Source organism: Varroa destructor, unplaced genomic scaffold, assembly GCF_002443255.2.
Source record: "Varroa destructor unplaced genomic scaffold, Vdes_3.0 BEIS01000002.1, whole genome shotgun sequence".
Taxonomy (NCBI): domain Eukaryota; kingdom Metazoa; phylum Arthropoda; class Arachnida; order Mesostigmata; family Varroidae; genus Varroa; species Varroa destructor.
Window position 1 is genome coordinate 41,916,616 of NW_019211455.1, and position 17,796 is coordinate 41,934,411.

The following is a 17,796-nucleotide window of genomic DNA, read 5'->3' on the forward strand; positions in this document are numbered from 1 at the left end:
TGTTGAAGAAGAAAGGCCATTTTCTTTTTCCTTTTTTTTTCTTGTTTTTCAACATGAACCACTTTTCCTAAAAAAAAAAATTTGAATCACTACCTCTTGAACGTCCCTCGCTTACCTTCCTCGTATAGTCTGATTACAGATACTCGTATATTCGCAATATTTCTCTTTTTTTTTCTTCTACCTAATGTTTCCTTCGTATTTTTCGGCTTATGAACTAGAGGCGGATGTGTGTGTATACGAGTGTGTCTGTGCATATAAGCTATCATTGTGGCGCTGTCCTAAGATGATATTTGGCTACCACTATCTAGGGTAAAAGACCTTCACAGAAGCGGTGCTTCCCCGACGGAGTAAACTCAGGTCTCGAAGTCTAGTCCGAGTCACCAAATCAGATTCGCTCCTCACAGACGAGGGAATCTTGTCTGTATCATAACAAGAACAACCGGTGGGGCGAACACTTGGCGATACAGCCGCGAACCTCAAAAGATTTCCACAGCGCCAATCGAATCGCTGTAAAAATCTGGTCGCAATTGACGCCCGACTATTTCAGCTCCAATTGCAGTGTCGCGCATTGCCGGTTTGTGAGTCTACGGACCTCATTGGCCTGAACAGTTTGTCTAGCAGACGAAGTGCTCCTCTGAAATGGATGACCCAATAGACCTGCCAACACATCTCGATTCTGCTTCTACTGCCGCCTTCTAGTATTTTCGTTGCTCGCGCGTAGTAACCATCCGTTTGGCGGCTAAGGAAACACCGTCGTGGGATCCATAAGATAAAGCCTTGAAACTGTGAACCAAGTCAATAGAAACGTAGCATCCTCCCCGTTTCGCCATGTTGCCTTCGGGCATCCACTGGCTCTATTGCAAAAATAAGGAGGAATACCTTTTACAGAAAAATTGCGGCAGCATTCTATAGCCACTGCTGCTGAAGCTGCTAGTACAATCGGTTTCGACAATTCGTACTGAGCTAGTAGTATTGGAAGGTAATGGAGCAACCTCCGTCTGATAGCAAAAAGGCATCTACTGCTGAACATTGATCCAATTGATGTAATCTTGCTTTCATCGGGCCTCAGAATCCGAGAAGTCTGATCGAATGACAGACAAAGAGAAAACGCTAGTGTGAAAGGTACAGGTCTTGAAGAAGTCAAAAGCGACGTAAACGAAGCCTTGTACGATAGCAGTATAGTAGATATATAGTTCAACGGGGTTTCCGTCTGCCTTGAGCGTACAGTAGAATAAATGAGTTGCGGTTGTGTGTCCGATCAGAGGAATGGAAAAGGAAGCAATTGCCCGGGGTCATCGCCTGCTCGTCTATACTTTGTACGACGAATTGCTTTTTGCCCCCGTTTCCTTCTGATCCTTTCTATCTCGCGTTTTCTCCTCCTAATAACTCTGTTCCTCCGCATAACCGATCGAAGCCGTATCCGCCGTGGTAATGCAAAGGCCCAGCTAAGATCCAATCCACCGGCTTTCGCAAGCAGGTGACCTTAGATCACCATTTGCAGAAAACGCTGCAGTGACAAAGTGATATCGTTACATCTCATTTCTTCGCATGGTAAAAGGAGGGTTGGAGGTTGCAGGCTTGGGTGTGCCTACGCCCTTCCATCTCGCCAAGCCGTTTCCGATCTATGAAGGTCGACCAGGTCCAGGCAACCCAAAGTTGTGCTATGAAACATCAAAGAATGCAGAAACTCATAAGGGGAGGAATATAACAACACATAGTAGTTACCACTAGCGCAAATAGATCGCAGTTGTCCCCGCGGATCACTCGAAGATGTTGAAACCATACAAGGAAACGTGCTTTCTGCGGGTTTGACGTACGTTTTCTACTGGTGCCTCCTTCAAAGCAAGATGAAAGCGTAACAGCAACGTGAGAGGATAGCTATCCTGCGGGATCTCGCGAAATGCCACGGTCTTGATGCGGCACGGAAAAATCAGTGTTAGCTTGGTATAGCGCATATATGAAATCACAACAGTGCAATCGATACGAAGTCATTTACTAACACGTCGGAAGTATAGTTATAAGGGTGAAGGAGATAAACCCTTTCTTGGGCGCATCCCACCAGCCGAAGAACACGGATGCAGAATACTTGAGCGTGCCTGTGCTCCGAAGATATGCTCCTATATAAAGCTCAATTTTGAGTATGTATCATCGACAGTGAATAGGTTTTCATTTGCTAGATAGGCTAAACGATTAGGACTTTCGAAGGATATGTCCTACCAAGGCTCGATCGATGTAGATCGTCAAAAGCGTGTATTGGAGAGAAAGGAAAAACAAGTACATTATTTAGCTGCGTCTCCAATGACACCTTATGTGCTTGTACTTTCAGCCTGGCGAGGTTTTGTGTGTTTGGTAATAACCTAGTAGCAAGAACTATGGCTACTAGTATCTACTAGCATGGCTATGTCTTTATTGAAATTGGAAATCTCAAGTACAAAACCATAACTAGATATACCTCTACACGTAAGTAGCAGAGTTACAGTTCAAACACGTTCCTTAATATATGTTAATAAATATATTAACGCTGATTGCTTACGTTAATATATTTATTAACGTAAGTAATCAACATATAAATCGTACTAACAATTACAAATGGAAGTTAGTAGTGCCGGATCCATTTAGCAGATGCCACGTGACAGTGAAAAATCTAGATTAAATGAGTTCTCTTTTAAGTATGCAAAATGAAGACTTTCTAACTCGTGTAGGCTACTTGCCCACCCTGTATATGCATATGTAGGGTACTCTTTGACATCAATTACATTAAGCTTGACCTTGGTGCAAGTAGTGCGTCTCCAGAGATTCTTTTTTGCACCCAACCCACGCAGGGTAGCAAACCGAGCACTTGGCGCAATGCGTTTCTTTCTTCTATCGTACTAATGATTCGCATTATACATATTTATCGTTCACTTTTCCGTTTTCTGTTTGTCTGTGTTATTGTTATGGTGTCCTATTAGGGCAAGGGGTACCAGCACTGCGTGAAATACGAGTTCCAGCCGCGGCGGTGGTATATGCTAGCGGTCGTTTATATCTACAATCGGTGGAGCAAGAGCGAAATCAAGTGCTTCGTCAATGGACAGCTGGCCTCTGCCACGGAGATGAGCTGGCTGGTCAGCACAAATGACCCGTTCGACAAGTGCTATATTGGCGCCTCACCCGAACTCGACGAGGAGCATCTGTTCTCCGGCCAAATGTCAGCCGTGTACCTATTCTCAGAGGCGTTGAGTACGCACCAGGTGTGCGGTATCCACCGACTCGGCCCCGGGTACCAGGCACAATTTCGATTCGAGGGCGAATCGCCGACATTAAGTGAATCGCTCCGCAGAGTTTTATACGATGGGAAACTTGCGCAGGCGATGCTCTTCTGCTATAATCCGGTAGCAACCGACTCGCAGCTTTGTCTACAGGCTGCCCCGAAGACCCCTGGCGGAGTTAGTGGGGGCGCGGCGTTCTTCGTTCATAACCCGCACGCGCTAATGCTACAGGAAGTGCGAGCTGTTACAACACACGGAATCCACTCGACGCTCAACTCGATTGGTGGACTACAAATGCTATTCCCCCTACTAGGTCAACTTGACTATCCGGTGCAGGGTGTCGAACACGATGTCAATACAGCCAAAGCTAATGGCATATGGTATGTGTGGGTAGTTGTGAATGTGTTTTTCTTTCAATCACATAAACACGTCAGTTTCTATAATTCAGTATAATAGGAACATCATGGCTTAAACGATTCCGAAGGTTTTCGTTAAAAGACGTTGGGCGTCACGGGTTAAAGCTTCGAAGATGATACGTGACTATTACAGAATGATTCGTGCAACCAAAGAAAATTAATAAGATAGTATTGGCATTAGGCCGAGTGCAAAACGCACTACAAATGGCCTGGCAAAGCAGCATGCGGCAAAGGATTACCCTTATTTGGTTTGTGTCCGGAGATTTCGTGTCATTATTTACTTCCTGTAAGTCCAGGGTGCTGCTTATATGCGGATTAAAACGGATGTAATAATTAATAATAACAATATGTATTTCTACTAGAAGCGTATAGATAGGACAGATAATGCATTATCTGAGCTCGTTGCTTAAATGTGGCATTGCTAAATATACTTTCTAATGCAGAACCTATCTACAGAGGAATATAATGTTCGGGTAGATGGCTTACTTAGATAATGCAGGTTTTATTACTTGTTACCTACTACAAGTTATTTATACGAATTTAGTTACTGGAAAACTATAGCATTATTGAACGTTCCTTATAAAGAAATTGCAGTAATCAATGGCTTAATTTTTTAGGTAAATCTCTCCATTACTTCTAGGCGCGATGACCATTTTCCTTAGCAAAGCAGTGGTATTCTTTTCTTCCCTTACCAATGATCTTCTACAAGCAAAGCAAAGAACCAAAGAGCAGAGTCACCTTTATATAACCAGCTAATTTATCCTCCTAATGATTGAAACACTTCAATGATTCGCAGTGCCACCCTAATCGGGTTTATCTGCGAGATGTGCGAAGGCAGTACTGCGGTTCAACAGCATATGATCCAGAACAAGGGATTCCTCGTTATTTCTCAACAGTTACGTAAGGCGTTACGGCACCATCTGAACGAAAGTGTCCTCCAGTCATTTCTATCATTGGTCCGTCATCTACTGACCCTATCGACTGCCAACGGCGAGCTGCTTCTGAAACATCTTCTCGACCACGTGCTCTTCAATCCAGCTCTGTGGATCTACACCCCAACACCGATTCAGATCAGACTCTATTCATACTTGGCCACCGAGTTTCTGGCGGACACTCAGATCTACGGAAACGTCCGGCGAGTATCAACCGTCCTTCAAACAATGCACATACTGAAGTACTATTACTGGGTAACCAATCCATCTGAGAAGAGCGGGATAGTTCCGAAAGGCGCAGATGGACCGAGGCCTGCTCCGCCAGAGATTCTCTCGATTCGGGCGTACCTCTTGCTGTTCCTCAAACAACTCATCGTGAAGGGATCAGGCCCGAAAGAGGACGAACTGCAAAGCTGTCTCAACTATTTAACAACGGTACACGAAGACGACAATCTACACGACGTACTCCAAATGATGATCGGGCTCATGGCCGAACAACCGGCAACAATGGTGCCAGCGTTCGACTGTCGTGCAGGGGTACGTGCCGTATTTAAGCTCCTCGGATCCCCTTCAGAGACAGTACGACTTCAAGCGTTAAAACTTTTGGCATTCTTTCTGAGCCGCAGTACGCATAAACGGAAGCACGACGTCATGAGCCCGCATAACCTCTATATGCTGCTCGTCGATCGGTTGCTGCTTCACGCAGACCATTTGACGTTGGCCACGTACAACGTGCTCTATGAAATGCTCACGGAACACATTGGTGCTCATATTTTGTACACTCCACATGCTGAGCCTGAGCATCATTTCCGACTGGAGAACCCCAGTAAGTATCGTCGTTTTGGTCGATGTCTTTCTTGGTTTTCTTCGCTGTTTTATGGCAAGCTATGAAGACTGTTATCGAGTGACATGGCTTTATACGGTCAAGCCAGATAGTCATAAATTAGATCTCTTCTTTGTAATGGAATATACTTAGCCCGCATCATAGGAGTTTCAGCTAGCTGGGTTTTTTTATGATATTAAGTAAAGCAATGCTTGTCGACACTTAAGCTTGCAAAGCATACATCACGGGGTTGTATAGCAAGCAGTGCAAGCCCTTCAAAATATTTTTTTTTATCATTCATTCTCTTTACAATTGTTTTCCTGACACCTTGTGTTCAGTAAGAGGAAGCAATTTGTATAAGGACTAAATAATACGAATGTTACAGTGCCTATATAGCATTCTGTAAAAGCCATTCTATACAGAAACTCTACGGAAATCCAGTATGTAGTAATGCAGCTGGTCTTAATCTATTTCCTTCGACCCATTTTATCTCTCATTTCCTACTATAATTACTATTCAATTATTATTATTCATGTTACTACATCTACTGATTTTATCGTTTCAAACTTTCAGTGGTCCTAAAAGTCATTGCCAGTCTTCTCCGTCAGTCAAAAGCGTGCGACGAACTGATGGAAGTAAAGCGCCTCTTCCTCTCTGACCTAAGCCTGCTGTGCAACGCTTCCCGCGAGAATCGCAGGACAGTCCTGCAGATGTCGGTATGGCAGGAATGGCTGGTCGCCCTGGCATACGTACATCCTCAGGATCAGGAGCAGAGGAGGATTTCGGAAACTGTGTTTGCTTTATTCCGCGCCCTCTTACATCATGCCATCAAATATGAATATGGCGGATGGCGCGTTTGGGTAGACACCCTGGCCATCGTGCATTCGCGCGTCGCTTTCGAGGAGTACCAGCTACACTATGCACAGATGCAGTCAGCCCCAGCTGCGCTGCGTGAGTCGCCCTCCCCCGCGGACGAAACGGTGCCAGGTGTCTCGACCGGAGGGCAAATCGCTTTGACAAATGCCCCCTCCGTCCGAGTCCTGGGTGTGGCGTTGTCTGCTACCACCCCCTCGCAGGAACTCCCTGCCCCAAGTCTCGCGGAAGCCGTTTCCTCTGCTACTGCTGGTGTCGGTAGCAATCAACCATCGTCTACCGGCGTCGGCGGTAACCCAATGGCTCCAGTTAGCTACTGTTCATCCGCCCAACAGCATAACATGCCCAGCACGACTTCATCGAGCCCTTCCACCGCCGATATTTCCATATCCTCTTCTTCTTTTTCGGCCCACAATCAACAAACGCAACATTTGTCGCAACCGTCACCACCACAACCGTCTGCATCTGCCGTACAGGATCAACAAACTGTTGACGGTGCTCCATGCAGTGATCATCAGTCCTATAATGGTATTACTAATCATCATAGTCAGCATCAACATGATCATCTTCAGGCGTATCGGGGCCAGCAGATTTCTTCTTCCTTGGCGTCCTCACCAGAGAGAGGCAGTCGTGGGAGCGTAGAAACGGCAGGTCCTCTGCAAGTTGAGCAGGTGGTCATCACCGAAGATGGGCAGGTCGTGTGCACCGCAGGCTCACAGGAGACGATCGAGGAGAAATCGGATGACGGAACTGAGAAAGAGCTGCATGCGGATGCCAAGGAACGTTGCCAGGGCGTGGGTGAGGCCACCGACATCAAAGACCAACAACAAAGCGTTGACAGACAACAAGCGACCCTGACAACCATAACGACAACGGCTTTTATAGCAAGTAACGATGAAGAAGAGGCTGCGACCACGCAAGGGTCGCAGAAGGTCAAGGTAAAACATACCGAAGAACAACAACGGGTAGCTCAGGGAGAACGGTCCCTTGACGCAATGAAAGATACGATCGGGTGCCAAATTGCGACTGAAGCAAGTGCTGCTGCTAACGACGTGCTTAGGTCAGAGGAGACCACGAACAACGGCGTTGTTGCACATACCAAGGATGAACAGGAACCCAAGGTAAGAATCTGGTGTTTTTTTTAGAGAGCAGAGGTTTATTTAAATAATTGAGTTGACAATTATTACACATATAAAATATAATACAAATAGTAGTTCAACAATAAACGACACCAAAAAATGCTCCTAGTGGGACGTCGACTTCATCATGTGAAATTCTCTTAAACAGATACAATATGACATATATATAAACAGGAGCTTAAATTTAGAGTTAATGTGAATGATTACGGAAATTTACGGTTCGTCCTTTTGAAAGCACAGTACACCTTATATCAAGGTCCCAAGATTAGTGCCTTGCAAGACTGGTAGGTCATTATTCGATCTGGCAAGGTATAGAATGTATGAAAGGTTAATCTATCTATCTAACTGTTACGTTCTAGTATGTTAGGGGTCTACGGCTTCTTTACTCCGTTTGGTTAAGCCTTCATGAAGTTCTTTGGGCACTCCACCCCATTGGCTCACAATACCCAATATCTTCCGCCGGAGTCGTTGCTGCCTCGGGTTAATTAAGGATAATGAGGCGTTGAGAATATATTAATTTGTCTTCACGCTATTTCAGCTGTCCTCATCGACCAAAATTCCGGACTCTACTGAAGACCTACCCGGTATCCATCGAGCCCCAACAACTCCTTGCCGCAGAAGCTCGGCGATGGCCGCCTCAGAAGTAGAAACTTCCGCTGCGACAATTACAGATTCTGGTAGAGGAGCTAGTGAGCACAATGAGGACTCCTCTGTCATAATCAACAAAGACCAGTTGACGTCCGTCGTAACCAAAGACGCTGTTCCAGAGGCTGAAATGAAAGTCCTTGAGGATGTCAGCTTAAGCGAAGAGGAGGAACGGGACTCTTCAGGCTCCCCCCAGATGATTGACTGTCCCGCCATCGAATCACCTGCTCCGTCGCATACGTCACAGGTGTCAGCAGGCTCCGGTATTGAGCACGAACCTCAAGAGGATGACGGCAGAGAAAAACACGAAAATGAGGGTGAAAAGGAGATCCCTATGGATGCAGCTCTCGTCACGGAGCTGTCCTGCGATACGATAGAGTCCTCAAGTATGCCGCTATCCCCTTTACTAGAGAAAAAGGTATAGTGATTTTCGAGAAGAAAATACTTGCTGCCGAATCTTTATTTTTATAACAAGATAAGCAAATTAATTACTAATGTTTAACTCACTTATTATTGTAAGAAACCGTCAATTTAAAGTTAATAGTCATTACCGCTGGATGACATTACACCGAATAGAAACATATGAGCACACTCTACCTTCTGTTAAATTAGCCCTACACATCCCTAAAACAAGTCTAAATATGTCTGATTATAATTTATTTCGCTTAATCTTCCGTCTTACTTTCATTTGTGTGCAATTAGGCCGCCGAACAAAACGCCAAGAGTCAACCACCGCCAACGAGTGATGTGGTCGAGATCAAAGAAGTATCAGGCGAGGTGGAGACCGTTGACATCACCAACAGCGCTAACAACAATAATAATAATGTGGGCGGCCGAGAAGGTCGTGGAGGCTGTATTAAGAACGAAAATCACGAAGCGGTCCTCGGAAGCAATGGTAAAGAGTCCGGTTCAGCCATTGAGACGGGCGAAAGGCTCGCAGGCGACTCCGGATCAGCCGGCAGTCCTGAACAAGTCGTATCCACTATCGATGCTCAGTTACAACATAGCTCGTACCGGGGTCTAGAAGTCGCCAAGGACAAGGTCACAGGACTACAATCCGACGGGGCAGAGCGGGCCACACTAGAGGACCTTGGGCCTGACGGAGCGGAGCCGGCCAAGTTGCGAACAAAAAGTGTCTCATTTGCTAACGTGAATGATACGTATGAGAGCGTTTACCCGCCTGGTCACGGCAACGGGACCGGGGTTAGTAGTAGCAACAACAGCCGGGAAAATAGCTCGCATGCCGCATCAAGGTAAGGGGAACTAAATTCGAATGGAAAGCTGGGCATAGAATACGAAGGAAAAACTGAATGAAATGGAGATCGAACTATTTCATAATGACGGAATAGGCATGACACTGTTACGGTTACCATGTAAATTATATGGGAGTAGATGAATAGGATTTTGCTCGAGATCAGGTGCGCGCGTAAATTTGAAAATTAATTTCTGTATATTTTGTTGTTTTATTATGTATTGGAGCTAACTTCAGAACATTGCAGAATTGGTAGTGGTGAGAATACTAAGCTTATATAATCAAATAATAATAGTCACAATAATAATAATAAACACCTACTTAGTTTTTCTTTTTTTACGTTTTAGACACTTGTTCAATAGCGGGCCTTCGCGACCACCTTTCCGTATTCCCGAGTTCCGCTGGTCAGCTATCCACCAACGCTTACTGTCAGACCTGCTCTACTCCCTCGAAACCGATATCCAACTCTGGAGGTCACACTCTACAAAGACCATCATGGATTTTGTCAACTCGAGCGACAACGCCATCTTTGTCGTTAATACAGTGCATCTTATTTCACAGCTTTCCGACAACATCGTTATAGCCTGTGGCGGACTTCTTCCACTACTGGCCGCTGCAACCTCGCCCACGGTGCGAAATATTCAGCTTATAGTAGAATATTTAAATCTAAATATATCAAATTAACTGATTAATTTGTCCCTTCAAGCTCGACAGTTTGGAACTGCAGTAGCTTTTGTGCTAAAGCACTAGCCAATGTGCCAGTGTTTTCAGACCTAACGCTGTTTGAATGATCTGCAGTAGACATTCGGTTTTAGTCGTAGGAGGGTTGCAGGTAAACAGAGCCATATAATAAGTGAACGCATAGATCAGGCAAGAGAGAAAAAGTGACTAAAGCAAGTGGCTTACTCGAATAATCCTCCTGCTTCGGACAAAGAAACATCTCACAGAAACGATTTTTACAGCGTGTTTTATGACAGTGATGTATTATAGCATAGGAACTGAGGTAGGATCAATCAAATGGGAATTTGTAGACATTTTTTTCATTGACAACCTCGAATTAATTGAGCCGAAGTTGACACGGTAGTTTGGACGACGGCCAGTACTCTCGCTGAGCGACACCAGGGATACATATTAACCTTTTAAGAGAAAAAAAAAAGGAGTTCGTAAGTTAACTATATGCTATACTTTGTTTATACGATATGCCGTCCAGCAGACAAAGAAGGAACCACCACTAACCTAAATAATCTTCGCTTCTTCCTCTTGCCCGTTTTGCCCCTCCTATGACAACCCCCTCGTTTACCTCTTGTTCAGCACGAGCTGGACGTGGTAGAACCGACGCAGGGGCTATCATCGGAAATGAGCTTCGCCTTCCTCCAGCGTTTAGTGCATCTGGCCGACGTACTGGTGTTCGCTTCATCGCTTTCGTTCTCCGAGCTCGAATCGGAAAAGAACATGGCATCGGGGGGCATTCTCCGCCAGTGTCTACGGCTCGTTTGCACCAACGCCGTGCGGACGTGCCTAGACGGACGAATCAAACTGCCCGCCCCCTCACCACCAGCGCAATCTAGCGGCAGCACCGGTCATCATCACGGCCATGGAGTATCCTCGCAGGTACAAACAAATCACGCAATGGCCAGTGCCCTACAACGAATGCGTAACGACCTCAGCGGCAGCCTGATGCAGGTCAAGGAGCCTGAGAAGCTTCTACAAGACATGGACGTTAACAGACTCCGTGCTGTCATTTACAGAGATGACGAGACTAAACAAGCTCAATTTTTAGCTTTAGCTGTTGTCTATTTCATCTCCGTTCTGATGGTGTCTAAGTATCGAGATATATTAGAACCGGCTAGTCCGCATGCGGAACGCCGCGACCGTGAACAGCAGCAGCGCACTGCGTACGAAAACAATGGCCGGACAACGGCTTCGTCGTGTCACCACAGCCATATCGGTCATGGGCACGGGACATCCGGTGAAGATTCGGATATCCTGGCCAATTTGCACTCGTCCAGTATCCCGATTATTCCTAAACAGCACCTCGGTCAGGGCCACTCATCCACCCATGCCTACTGTCACCAGCGGAACGCACACCTGTCGTCTGTCAGTGGTGAGATTTTCTTTTAGGTTAACTGAGTTATGACGTTCTGTGTAAACAGCAAGAATTTATATTACACCTCAGAGTCATTGCTTAGTTATTTAGAAAAAGATAATTCTATTTGAGTCACTTTCTTGGTCGCACTTAATTTTGCTGCTACATTACCAGATATAAAATGCAGACTCTTAAACTGTGACGTGACTATTCTCCCTCTGTCAAAAGACTTGTATTCCACGCGTATCTTCGAAACTGTCCCGGTACGAGCTACACAAACAAGTGAGACTATCGGAGTGCAATGGCAGTTGATCCGCGGAGAAAAAATAGAAAGAAGCCTTTGTTACTACATTCTTTTTGCTGACCTGTATTGATCGAGCTGTGAGCTGGTGCAAAGAGTTTAAAATTCGATTTCTGTTAGTCTAATGGCTACCGTTTATCTCTATCTATCAATAAATTTCCAGACGAGGCTCATGGCGGATCCAACAAAAACGGGGACTTCACTCGGGCCGGCCAAGGTAGTCAGGGTAACGGTGAGTCTCGTGAACCGAGCCTCACCCAAAAACTTGAGACAGCGCTGTGTGGGGTATGCCCGTTGCTCCGTGAGATCATGGTCGATTTTGCGCAGTTCCTCTCGAAAACGCTAGTGGGTTCCCACGGTCAGGACCTACTTGTCGAGGGCAAAGGCTTAAATACGTTTAAAAACTCTAGCTCGGTTGTTGAACTTGTCATGCTGCTTTGCTCACAAGAGTGGCAAAACTCCCTGCAGAAACATGCGGGTTTAGCATTCATTGAACTAATTAACGAGGGACGCCTGTTGTCACATGCCATGAAAGACCACATCGTTCGGGTCGCTAACGAGGCTGACTTTATCTTAAACCGCATGCGCGCTGATGATGTCATCAAGCATGCCGATTTCGAACAGTTATGCGGCCAAACCGCTGCCGAACGTCGCGACGAGGAGAGCATGTGCGACCACCTGATCACAGCAGCCCGTCGACGAGACACCGTCGTCGCACAGCGTATGATCGACAAAGTCCACAACATGCTCACAAACCGACACGGAGCATGGCGAGACCAGCAGCAGATGCAGCAAGCGCGAACGCTGGCGTTGCGTGGCAGATGTGGCGTGGGCGGCGGACAAGGCAGCCCGCAGTTTACCCCTACAGCCACCGCGGGAACAGCATGCACTAATAATAACAAAAACAATAGTGCCCCTGCGATCGTCACCGTGACCAACTTAGCCGGCGGAAAAGATGGTCTTACAAATCATTCGGTTCCAACGGTTACTACTGCTAGCAACGTTGCCATCGACACCTCGACGAACCGCACTCGAGTAGATTTTGAACGGATCGAGCATTTGAAGCTTGATAGTTGGGAGGACGACGCTAGACGTAGAAGACGGTTCGTCCGCAACCCCCTCGGATCGCCGCATCACGGCGCTTCGCTCAGGGCCGAACACGCCCACGGCCACAACGATGACGCAGCGACCGTATCACGCGATCGCGAGGAGCTCCATCGGCAGTTGGCGGCCCAGCGACGGCAAAACGGGTCGCCGGGCGGAGAGCTGACCGGTGGACAAGCGGCTGACGGAGCCGAATATTGGGAAGACAAGGAGTTGGACGCGGAATACACCGGCAGTGTAAGTCTGAGCACTCGATGCCGACTAATTGCTCCAGGCATAACTGCGCCGGGCACCCTGTCAGTGACGCAGTCCGAACTCTTTTTCGAGGTCGACGAAGACGATGCCGAGTTCAAGAAGAACTGTCCACGCGTAAGTTAGATACGATGTAGCATCTTGAAGTAGGTCAAACATCACGTTGAACTGGAGGTAAAACATGGCTCTCGATATAAGGAAAAAAGCTTTCGAACAGAGAGAAAAAAAAAGGTTTCCAGATGAAATACATGCTCCAAATGTCAGTTTAGACTTTTTGAACTGAAGGCATATGTTTGCTCCAGCATAGACCTATCTAATAGGGCAAAGTACGAAATAGGATCTACTTACTGCTAGTAGAGCTGCATTATATACACCCCTATAGTCTGCAAAGGTTTTGGATATCGCGTGTTCGGAACGCTATTCTTACTACTGTGTTTTTCTGCCCTGCAGGTGCTGAAATACTGTGAGCATGTTCATGGCAAGTGGCACTTTAGCGAAATCCGGGCAGTTTTTTCGCGCCGCTACCTGCTTCAGAATGTCGCTCTCGAGATATTCCTTGCATCAAGAAGTAAGCCATAGACCTAGTCCATGCGCACATTGTTCTATTCTAGCATAGAAGATGTCATGTAGTATCCATCTGTTAACGTCTCGATTCGTACGAGAACATAACGCAATAAGTTACGTTTCCTATTTAGAAGTTCTTGCTAGACAGAGCAATACAAAGATCCCTTCTCGATCAAATATATGCCGCATAGTTGTTTTGGGAACTTGAAGCAATTCTCAGTGGCACTACTGGACATATTTGGTTGAATGGGCTCAATAAGTTAGTTATGAACGCGTTGCTGTTTCGTCACACTGATTGTTTCTATTACACCCGTTTTTGTTTGTAGCTTCGATCATGTTCGCGTTCGACAGCGCAAAGACGGTAAAAAGGGTGGTGAAAGCTCTGCCCCAGGTCGGTGTAGGTATTAAGTATGGGATCGGTCAAACGCGACGTGCGTCACTGATGACGCCCCGACAGATCTTTCAGCAGAGTAACATGACTCAGAAGTGGCAGCGCCGAGAGATATCCAATTTCGAATACCTCATGTTCCTAAACACGATTGCCGGCCGCACCTATAGCGACCTCAACCAGTACCCCATATTTCCTTGGGTGCTGACCAACTACGAGAGCGCTGAACTCGACCTAAGTTTGCCCTCGAACTACCGTGACCTCTCGAAGCCCATTGGTGCGTTAAATCCATCACGTAAGCAGTTTTTCGAAGAGCGCTATGAATCATGGGAGCACGACGTTGTCCCGCCATTCCACTACGGGACACATTATTCGACTGCAGCATTCACGCTCAACTGGCTGCTACGACTTGAGCCGTTCGCGACTATGTTCTTAGCTCTGCAGGACGGCAAATTCGATCACCCTGACAGGCTTTTCTCGTCCGTCGGTCAGTCGTGGCGTAATTGCCAACGTGATACGTCCGATGTCAAGGAGCTAATCCCGGAGTTTTTCTATCTGCCGGAGATCTTCCAAAATCACAATGGGTTCCGGCTTGGGACGAGGGAAGATGGTCACCTTGTTAGCGACGTTCAACTGCCCCCTTGGGCAAATGGCTCGGCCGAAGAGTTTGTCCGTATCCATCGAATGGCGCTGGAATCGGAAATTGTTAGCTGCCAGCTGCACCAGTGGATCGACCTCATATTCGGCTACAAGCAACGCGGGCCAGAAGCTGTACGAAGCGCTAACGTCTTCTATTACCTCACGTACGAGGGCAACGTCGAGCTGGAAAGCGTCAAAGATCCGGTAATGCGTGAGGCTATCGAGGAGCAAATAAAAAATTTTGGAATGACACCATCTCAACTACTACTTGAACCACACCCTCCGCGCAGCTCAGCGATGCACATAAGCCCATTGATGTTTTCGCCTGTGGCCGACGAGGTTTGCATGGTGATCAAGTTTCTGTCAAATTCGCCGATTGTGCACATCTCAGCCAATACTTACCCGCAGTTACCAGCGCCATCAGTTGTCACGGTGGCGGCCAATCACAACTTTGCCGTCAACCGCTGGAATCCAAACTTCAGCACCCCGTTGCATGGGGGTGGCGGCGGACCCACGGGCAGCTATCATCACGATGTGTCCTCCCAGAGCGGGCCGGGTCAACAGAACAGCCAGGTCCTTCCATTGTCAATGGATCCATTACTTAGTAAGTATAGTTCGCCTTTTTAAAATCACTTTTAACAAGAGGTATTGTTTTTCTGACAAAATCTGAACGTCTGAAACACTTCGCAACTTCTAACTCGCCTTAGCTAAGAAGTAGTTTCGACCCTTTGATTGCAACAAATGCTAAGTCACTAATTTGTACCTATGGGAAAGTGATGAAAAGAAAAGGAGATGATTTTAAGTCTACCTAAGCGCGCCATTCCACTTAGTTTTTTCGTATGTGTCGTGCTAACCTTTGTACCGTTAGTGACATTTGAACCTAGCATAGCATCGGTAAGAGTTCAAATATCTTATCTGATAAGATTAAATATATACGTGAAGATATTATGTCAGCGCAAGATTTTTATACCCATAGTCTCTTATCATTTAAGCCGTCTCTTTTTTTAAATTTTTTTAGTGATGAACGTTTCGCCGCATAAGCGCCACCTCGGTGATTCGGATTTTTCGCAGCGGCTGAAGGTCCGACCATCGTGCTTCGTCACCACGGTCGATTCGCGTTTTATCATCGCTGCCGGATTTTGGGACAAATCATTTCGAGTGTTTGCCACGGAATCTGCTAAGACTTTGCAGATTGTTTATGCGCATTTTGGGGTCGTTACATGTTTGGCTCGCTCAGAATGCAATATAACTTCAGACTGTTACGTCGCATCGGGCTCAGAGGACTGTACGGTGCTGTTGTGGCACTGGAACGCCCGTACCCAGTCTATCGCGGGCGACAACGCTAATCCCGGTCAGTTTTTGCAATGTCCGTTTTGGGCGGTCTTTTAGATATATTCTTTATCAGACTATTCCTGAGTCGGTTAGAAAGAAATTTCGTTTTTTAAGCATATCTCAAATTCTATTAACTAAGGAGATTCTCTAAGATCCTTTATTAAAGATACTACTTCAATAGATGAATGTTATGATCGCTCTCTTAGTATGCAGGAGAATCTCTCACCTACCTTTCGTGCATCATACAGGCTTCTAAGAAAGCCAATGAAAAGTACATCTATCGAGGCGGTGCACTCCTAAATAAAAAAAAAAAAAAACTCCTAAATTGAAATCCATGCCATGCTCTGTAGATCCCCTCCGAGGTCTGTTAAAATTTTCTGGCCCACCAAAACTGCATCAGTCTAGATCACTTCACATCGTTGGCTGACTGACCAAGCCTTTATATGAACCAATTTTGTAGCTTAATATAAAAATCGAACGCAAAATGCGTCCTGCATTGAGCGTTTCACTTCAGTTTTAAAAAATATGGAAGGGTGTCATAGCGGATCTTTTCGTTTCTCGAACCACAACGCGTAGCTTAGTATGTTGTTCAAAGCGGATTCTCATTTAACAAAAATAGTTTACCTTCGTCAACATATCTGTTGCCTATCAACTATGAAAAGCAAAAAAATCTTGCTTTCATAAGCGTTTCTATTCGGGCATTCAAGAAATACAAACATAGCATTTTTGAGTCAACGCTTCGTAGTGAAGACTCGGCCATCAAAATCGTTTTCAACAGCCGAAAATTCATGGAAAACGAATAGAGCTCTATGATTAGAGCATTTCACGAAGATTACGATTTCCCCAGACGCTCTGACAGAGTTCGGACTACATGCGAAACCTAGTTTTTTCTGTACAAGCCATAGAAGCCTACAGAAGCAGCAGCAGTTACATCTTTAGCATACAGCTTATCATTAGGTCTCTAGCTGAAACGACACAACCTAATAGCACCTGAAATCACTTTCTTTCGTATTTCGCCATCAAGCAACCGCTAGTTGTTAGCGAGTTAAATTAATAGCAATTTAATGAATATATTATATTTTCTTTGTCAACGGACAGCATTAAACCCAATCTAACTTTCGCTGATTGCTTGATCTTATCTTCCCGATGATTGGCGCGAAAATTTGAAAACGCTGTCATCAAATTTATATACGATAGACGTTCCGACGCCACGAGCATCACTATCCGGCCATGAAAGCGAGGTGACATGCATTGTCGTGTCTGCGGAACTTGGCCTCGTCGTGAGTGGCTCACGTTCAGGAGCTGTTCTCGTGCATACGACGGCAGGCGACCTGCTGCGATCGGTCCAAGGTCCCGAACACTTCCGCAGTCCGCACCTTGTGTGCCTATCCCGTGAAGGCACTATGGTACTTTGCTACGATCTAAGTAACGTGTGCGCATTCAATATGAACGGCAAACAGCTCAGGGCTGTTACACACCATGATGATATTGGCGTAAGTATATGTGCTACTGCTACTCTAGTCTAGCTACACTTGCATAATAATTCACTGAAATAGGACTGGTTGTGTATCCCTTGGCCCCTTGATGTCCTGTTTTTAATAAAACAAGTACAGACATAACAGTACCTCAACAAATTCCCATAGTACTAACATTACAAATAAAACTGATCACGATAGAGCCCTCGGTTAAAATTGCAGTGACACGTTTAATGCGTGCAATTAAGTTATGCTTGAAAAACGTTTTATACACTTATTATATTACCATCATAATTTAGTCATGTAATAGTTATATTTCGGCGCATA

The 17,796-nt window shown here is 45.9% G+C and overlaps 1 protein-coding gene across 3 annotated transcripts in view; it reads left to right on the plus strand.

Annotated features, from left to right (window-relative positions):
* Nucleotides 1-17,796, plus strand: part of rg (A kinase anchor protein rugose) — a 62,748-nt gene that overhangs the window by 36,801 nt on the left and 8,151 nt on the right. For all 3 annotated transcript variants that reach the window (XM_086980947.1, XM_022791715.2, XM_086980948.1), the window contains 12 exons: nt 2,952-3,628; nt 4,461-5,422; nt 5,993-7,413; nt 7,970-8,494; nt 8,779-9,329; nt 9,676-9,958; nt 10,640-11,432; nt 11,879-13,188; nt 13,522-13,639; nt 13,962-15,266; nt 15,681-16,013; nt 17,192-17,487. In XM_086980947.1, coding sequence (XP_086837073.1) covers nt 2,952-3,628; nt 4,461-5,422; nt 5,993-7,413; nt 7,970-8,494; nt 8,779-9,329; nt 9,676-9,958; nt 10,640-11,432; nt 11,879-13,188; nt 13,522-13,639; nt 13,962-15,266; nt 15,681-16,013; nt 17,192-17,487 — 8,574 coding nt within the window. The remainder of the gene's footprint in view (nt 1-2,951; nt 3,629-4,460; nt 5,423-5,992; nt 7,414-7,969; nt 8,495-8,778; nt 9,330-9,675; nt 9,959-10,639; nt 11,433-11,878; nt 13,189-13,521; nt 13,640-13,961; nt 15,267-15,680; nt 16,014-17,191; nt 17,488-17,796) is intronic.